General features: G+C 43.5%; 1 protein-coding gene across 1 annotated transcript; it reads right to left on the bottom strand.

The window, feature by feature from the left end:
- Window positions 1-2,089: 2,089 nt before the first annotated feature.
- LOC112612033 (olfactory receptor 7A17-like) lies at window positions 2,090-3,137 on the bottom strand. The gene has a single exon (XM_025366049.1). It carries the CDS (start codon window positions 3,112-3,114, stop codon window positions 2,155-2,157), a length of 960 nt encoding a protein of 319 aa, XP_025221834.1. The 5' UTR covers window positions 3,115-3,137; the 3' UTR covers window positions 2,090-2,154.
- Window positions 3,138-7,567: the final 4,430 nt, after the last annotated feature.

Here is a 7,567-nt window from a genome sequence, read left to right as displayed (position 1 = left end):
CTCCACACCTGTGGGTGTTTCTCGTCGGGTGGGACAAGAGACTGAGAAAAGAAATAAGACACAGAGAAAAAGTATAGAGAAAGAAAAGTGGGCCCAGGGGACTGGCACTCAGCATATGGAGGACCCGCGCCGGCACTGGTCTCTGAGTTTCCTCAGTATTTGTTGATCATCATCTCTACCATCTTGGAAAGGTGGATGTGGCAGGACTATAGGGTCATGGTGGGGAGAGGGTCAGCAGGAAAACATGTGAACAAAGATCTCTGTGTCATAAATAAGTGTAAGAAAAGGTGCTCTGCTTTGATGTGCACGTACACAAACATCTCGGTGCATTAAAGAGCAGTATTGCCACCAGCATGTCTCACCTCCAGCCCTAAGGCGGTTTTCTCCTATCTCAGTAAATAGAACATACAATCGGGTTTTACGCGGAGACATCCTATTCCCAGGGACGAGCAGGAGACAGATGCCTTCCTCTTATCTCAACTGCAGAGAGGCCTTCCTCTTTCACTAATCCTCCTCAGCACAGACCCTTTACGGGTGTCGGGCTGGGGGACGGTCAAGTCTTTCCCTTCCCATGAGGCTGTATCTCAGGCTATCACATGGGGAGAAACCTTGGACAATACCTGGCTTTCCTGGGCAGAGGTCCCTGCAGCGGCAGTGCCTTGTGTCCCTGGGTACTTGAGATTAGAGAATGGCGATGACTTTTAACGAGCACACTGCCTTCAAGTACTTTTTTTAACAAAGTGCATCCTGCACAGCCCTAAATCTATTAAACCTTGAGTCAACACAGCACAGGTCTCTGCAAGCACAGGGTTGGGGCTAGGGTTACAGATTAACAGCATCTCAAGGCAGAAGAATTTTTCTTGGTACAGAACAAAATGGAGTCTCTTATGTCTACTTCTTTCTACGAAGACACAGGAACAGTCTGATCTCTTTCTTTTCCTCACATTACTTTAAGTTCTAGAGTACATGTACACAACCTGCAGGTTCATTACATATGTATACATGTGCCTAGTTGGTGTGCTGCACCCATTAACTCATCATTTACATTAGGTATATCTCCTAATGCTATCCCTCCCCCGTCTTCCCACCCCATGACAGGCCCCGGTGTGTGATGTTCCCCACCCTGTGTCCATGTGTTCTCATTGTTCAATTGCCACCTATGAGTGAGAACATGTGGTGTTTGGTTTTCTGTTCCCATGTTAGTTTGCTCAGAATGATGTTTTCCAACTTTATCCATGTCCCTACAAAGGACACGAACTCATCCTTTTTTATGGTTGCATAGTATTCCATGGCATATATGGGCCACATTTTCTTAATCCAGTCTATCATTGATGGACATTAGGGTTGGTTCCAAGTCTTTGCTATTGTGAATAGTGCTGTAATAAACATACATGTGCATGTGTCTTTATAGCAGCATGATTTATAATCCTTTGGGTATATACACAGCAATGGGATGGCTGGGTCAAATGGCATTTCTAGTTCTAGATCCTTGAGGAATCACCACACTGTCTTCCACAATGGTTGAATTAGTTTACAGTCCCACTAACAGTGTAAAAGTGTTCCTATTTCCCCACATCCTCTCCAGCACCTGTTGTTTCCTGACTTTTTAACGATCGCCATTCTAACTGGTGTGAGATGGTATCTCATTGTGGTTTTGATTCGCATCTAGAGAACATGATCTTAATGCAGAGGATAAAATGCCACTACTGGCTATAAACACTCTAGTATATTAAACTTTTACATTGTGAGGAGGAGCAGTTAAGGCAGTGATAGAGAAAGAAATGACAGACACGAATGTAGAAAACTGTGGTCTCAGCTATTCATTCACAGTAAGAGTATATTAATAATTTTTATAGTCGCCATTCTTGGTTCTTTGTGTGAATGCAACTCACCACTGCATGAGACTAACAGGAATCTCCACCTTGTTTCTGACCTTAGTCTGGGAATAACTTTGGGAAAGTAGGAAAATGACAAAGGAGAAAATGGTTGACTATCTGAGAGCTGAAAGCTTCTTAAAGAAAATGCGTACGTTTTATAAAGCAGTTAAGATCATGGAATCTGAAACTCCAAGAAATTAACAGAAGGAGCCATTTCTACTTCCACCATCTGACTAATAAATCACAGTTTCTGGGTCTGGGGCTTAGAGTTGTGGCATTACAGGCCCTTCTTGGAAAACAGACCTTTTATTGTTTTCCCTCTGAAGAATTGTGTCAGAGCCCCCTTTATGTCTTTATTCCTCAGACTGTAGATGAAGGGGTTGAGCATGGGGGTAACCACCGTGTACATCACCGAGGCTGCAGCACTTGAGTGTGAGTTGTGGGTTGCAGCAGAACTAAGGTACACACCTAGGATTGTACAATAAAATAAGGAGACAACTGAGAGGTGAGATGCACAGGTGGAAAATGCCTTGTACTTCCCCTGAACTGATGAGATTGCATGTATAGAGGAGACGATCTTAGAGTAAGAGTAAAGGATCCCAATGAGACATCCCCCACCCAGCAGCACAGCTGACAAATACATCCCCATGTCATTAAGAAAGGTGTCAGAACAGGTAAGGTGGATGACCTGATTAAGTTCACAGAAAAAGTGGGGAATTTCCAAGTCTGCACAGAAGGAAAGGTGCAATACCATTAAGCTTTGCAACGAAGAATTCAGGGCACTCATGATCCAGGACGCCAGAACCAGCAGTCCACAGAGCCTGGGGTTCATGGTGACCGTGTAGTGCAGGGGGTGACAGATGGCCACAAACCTGTCATAGGCCATCACGGTCAGCATAAAGATATCCAGTCCCGCAAAGAATATGAAAAAGCACATCTGGGTGATGCAGCCTGCATAGGTGATGACTCTGCTCTGTGTCTGGATGTTCACCAGCATCTTCGGGACAGTGGTGGACACAAAACAGACGTCTACGAAGGACAGGTTGGAGAGGAAGAAGTACATGGGGGTGTGGAGGTGGGAGTCTGAGATTGTGGCCAGGATGATGAGCAGGTTCCCCAGCATGGTGACCAGGTACATGGACAAGAACAGCCCAAAGAGGAAGGGCTGCAATTCTGGTTCCTCTGAAAGTCCCAGGAGAAGAAATTCTGAAATCTGTGTATCATTCTTTGCTTTCATCTGGTTGATGTTTCTACCAAAAAGAGAAAATAACATGACACACACACGCACTACAAACCCAGCAGAAATGCTGTTATATATATTGTATACCCCACGGTGAAGAAGGTATTGTCTTTTACTTTTAAAAGTTGATTTACGGCCGGGCGCGGTGGCTCAAGCCTGTAATCCCAGCACTTTGGGAGGCCGAGACGGGCGGATCACGAGGTCAGGAGATCGAGACCATCCTGGCTAACATGGTGAAACCCCGTCTCTATTAAGAAATACAAAAAACTAGCCGGGCGAGGTGGCGGGCGCCTGTAGTCCCAGCTACTCGGGAGGCTGAGGCCGGAGAATGGCGTGAACCCGGGAGGCGGAGCTTGCAGTGAGCTGAGATCTGGCCACTGCACTCCAGCCCGGGCGACAGAGTGAGACTCCGTCTCAAAAAAAAAAAAAAAAAAAAAAAAAGTTGATTTACTTTTATTTTGACAGATAAATACTGTGTCTTTATTGTGTACACCATGATATTTGAAGTATGTTTACACTGTGGAATGGCTAAAATCTAGCCAGCGATCATTTCTTCTTTCCTTCCTTCCTTCCTTCCTTCCTTCCTTCCTTCCTTCCTTCCTTCCTTTCTTTCTTTCTTTCTTTCTTTCTTTCTTTCTTTCTTTCTTTCCTTCCTTCCTTCCTTCCTTCCTTCCTTCCTTCCTTCCTTCCTTCCTTCCTTCCTTCCTTTCTTTCTTTCTTTCTTTCTTTCTTTCTTTCCTTCTTTCTTTCTCTTTCTTTCTTTCTCTTTCTTTCTTTCTCTTTCTTTCCTTCTTTCTTTTCTTTTTCTTTTCTCTTTCTTTCTCTTTGCTTCCTTCTTTCTTTCTTTTTTCCTTCCTTCCTTCCTTTTTCTTATTCTCTTTCTTTCTTTCTTTCTCTTTCTTTCTTTCCTTCCTTCCTTTCTTTCTTTTTCTTTCTTTCCTTCTTTCTTTCTTTTCTTCTTTCTTTCTTTTTCTCTCTCTCTCCTTCCTTCCTTCCTTTTTTTTTTTTTTTGATAGTCTTGCTCTGTCACCAGGCTGGAGTGCTCAGCTCACTACCACCTCCGCCTCCTGGGTTTAAGCAATTGTCCTGCCTCAGCCTCCCTAATAACTGGGATTACAGGCATGCACCACCATGCCCAGCTGTTTTTATTTTTTGTATTTTTTGTATTTTTAGTAGAGATGGGGTTTCTCCATGTTGGTCAGGCTGGTCTTGAACTTCTGACCTCAGGTGATCTGCCTGCCTCGGCCTCCCAAAGTGCTGGGATTACAGGTGTGATCACCAGGTCCGGCCTGCAATCATCTTACATAGTCATCATATATGATCAGAACACTTAACATCCACCCCCCATGCATTTTTCCAAAATACAATATATTACGATTAACTATAATATATTACCATTATTGGTTTATGTATATGATTATATTACCATTAGCACCATGCTGTACAATAGATCTCTTGAACATCATCCTTTTTTCTAGCTTAATTTTGTATCCTTTGGCCAACATTTCCCCAGCCCTCCTCAACAACCCTCCCATCCTCTGATAATCTCCATTCTACAAGAATTCAGTCTTCCTGTCTAACTGTAATTTTATATCCTCTGATCAACATGTCCCCAACCCACCCTCCCAACACCCCCAACCTCTGGTAACCTCCATTCTGCAAGAAGTTAATTGTAGTATTTTCTATGTGAATCTGGTCCCAATTAGGGGATCCTCTTGCCATCTTGGATTAGGAATTCCTGTCCCACTCTCAGCCTTTCCCTGGAGGCATGTACTCTACAGTATTGATGAGAAAATCTTCCATGCATTTGAGGAATATAAAGTGAATTTTGACGCATTTCAGGCACTGTCCAGTAAATGAGTATGTGGTGTTATGTAACAAAAGTCTCTACAATCTAATGACCGAGAGACAATACAAGAAAAAAATTTAAATGCCACGTATTATGTCACATGGCAACAAATTCTATGGTGAGGAAGAAAGATGCTAAGAAAAAAAGTATCAAAGGACCATTATTATTATTATTGAGATGGAATCTTGCTCTGTCACTCAGGCTAGAGTGCAGTGGCACAATCTTGGCTCACTGCAACCTCCACCTCCCAGGTTCAAGCAATTCTCCTGCCTCAGCCTCCCTAGTTGCTGGGATTACAGGTGTGCACCATCCCCAGCTAATTTTCGTATTTTTAGTAGAGACTGGGTTTTGCCATGCTAGCCAGGCTGGTCTCAAAGAGAGAGCATTATGTTAACTGGGTATTCATGGAAGACCAGCAGATGAGGCGACAACTCAACAGTGACCATAATGAAGACAGGGCAGAGTCAACGTGTTCCCTGCAGAAGTGTGTGTAAGACAGAAGGGAGGCTCAATGAAAGATCCTGAGAAATGTGCTTCTTTCCCATGTTTGAAGCCAATGAGGAAGCCAGTGTGACAGGCGAATGAACATGAGGAGAGGGATGAGAGATGGCGTCAGAAGATGTTGAGGAATAAGGTGGCCTTGTAGCTGCTGAAAATGAAGACAGAAGGAGCCCCTCAGTCCAGATGTTGCATTTGCACTCTATTAATATGCTCGCAAAGGTGTCCCATGAATTGCAATGCATATTCTCTTTATTTCTCTCTGTTGTCTTGAGTTCTGGCCTTTATATTACGACTTATGTTTTAGAATATAGAGACTGGGCTGGGCGCAGTGGCTCACGTCTGTAATCCCAGCCCTTTGGGAGGCCGGGGTGGGTGGATCACTTGAGGTCAGGAGTTCGAGATTGGCCTGACCAACACGGTGAAACCCTGTCTCTGCTAAAAACACAAAATTAGCTGAGCATGGTGGCACATGCCTGTAATCTCAGCTACTCGGGAGGCTGAGGCAGGAGAATAGCTTGAACCCAGGAGGCGGAGGCGGTGGTGAGCCAAGATCACGCCATTGTACCCCAGCCTGGATGACAAGAGCAAAACTCCATCTAAAATATATATATATAAACCAGGTTGCTTTTTCTTAAACCTGGTCTCATCCTAAAGGCATGCACACACAGTACACAGACACATGTGCAGCACGCCATGGCTTAGAGGATCATGTTATTCCCATGTTCTTCCATCCCAGTCGTGCTATTGGAAAGGAATGGTGAGCAGGAAAGCTGTGAATATCAAATTACCTCTCCCTGAAGGGTACAGAAACGGCACCTACACATTTCACTTTGGAAACTTCCCATGCATATGTGAACTCAAAGCTCCATTTTGGGATGGCCATTTTCTGCCTTGTGTTTAAAGAAATACACGAACTCTAACGAATAAGCAGAGGAAGTGAAGAACTAACAGGACTTGAATGGGGGAAAACAGATGTAAGAAAAAAGCTTTCTTAGTTTTGGAGTCTTTCCAACTCCTGTTAGGTTCCCTTGGTGCCCAGCAAAAATAATAAAAGACAGATAAATTCACCAAAAGACAAATGTTATATTAGATTTTCTTTGTCAAAACACTTACAGATGGAGAACCCCAACAGAAAGACTGAGAACATGAAATAAAGCAAGAAGTCAAAAAGGAAATATACAAGGAAACCAAAATTGTAGCATTTTTAACAGAAAACAGAAAACTAGCTTTTCTTGTGCCGATTCTGTGTTTATTTGACCAATTGGTTTTTATATCATTCGATAGCAGATGAGACAGTCCTCTTCTCATTTTTCTCATGTGGCATCTTTTCTTTGTTGCTGGTCTTTGGATTTTTAACTCTTTCGGACAAATCTAACGGGCATACTGTAGTCCTGGTTCTTATCCTCATCCAACATGGAAAGGCCTCTCTAAACCTTCTCTGTAGAATCCTGCACACTCCAGGGTGATTTAATCCTTTTGCACTGAATAAAATCATGCATAGAATTCACCCTTGAGGGCATTACATCATACATACGTTTATTACATTGACGTTTTTGTTTTTTTTGAGACTGAGTCTGGAGTGCAGTGGCCTGATCTCAGCTCACTGCAACCTCCGCCTCCCGGGTTCAAGCCGATTCTCCTGCCTCAGCCTCCCGAGTAGCTGGGATTACAGGCATGCACCAACATGCCTGGCTCCTTTTTTTTTGTATTTTTAGTAGAGATGAGGTTTCACTATGTTGGCCAGTCTGGTCTCAAACTCCTGACCTCAGGTGATCCATCCGCCTCGGCCTCCCAAAGTGCTGGGATTACAGGTGTCAGCCACTGTGCCTGGTCTATTACATTGAACTCTCTCTTCACCATTATATCAAAAGATTCAAATTAGTGGGAACTTCACCTGCTCTGTTTACCTTTGTTTTTTTCACTTACGTATATGAATATGTGTGTGTAATATACAAAAAATTTAAAGCAGGGGGAAGTTATGAAATAAAAAGAATCAGTGGAATAAAGCCAGAAAAAAAATATAGTAAATTAAAAACACTATCTTGGCCAGCCGCGGTGGCTCAGGCCTGTAATCCCAGCACTTTGGGAGGCCGAGGTACA

The sequence above is a fragment of the Theropithecus gelada genome, chromosome 19 (genome assembly GCF_003255815.1).
Source record: "Theropithecus gelada isolate Dixy chromosome 19, Tgel_1.0, whole genome shotgun sequence".
Classification (NCBI taxonomy): domain Eukaryota; kingdom Metazoa; phylum Chordata; class Mammalia; order Primates; family Cercopithecidae; genus Theropithecus; species Theropithecus gelada.
Note: the sequence above shows the minus strand (reverse complement) of the source record. Positions and strands in the feature narration are given on the sequence as shown.

Bases quoted from the DNA above. Each gene is read 5' to 3' on its own strand.
- LOC112612033 (XM_025366049.1), bottom strand. From the start codon at position 3,114: ATGAAAGCAAAGAATGATACACAGATTTCAGAATTTCTTCTCCTGGGA.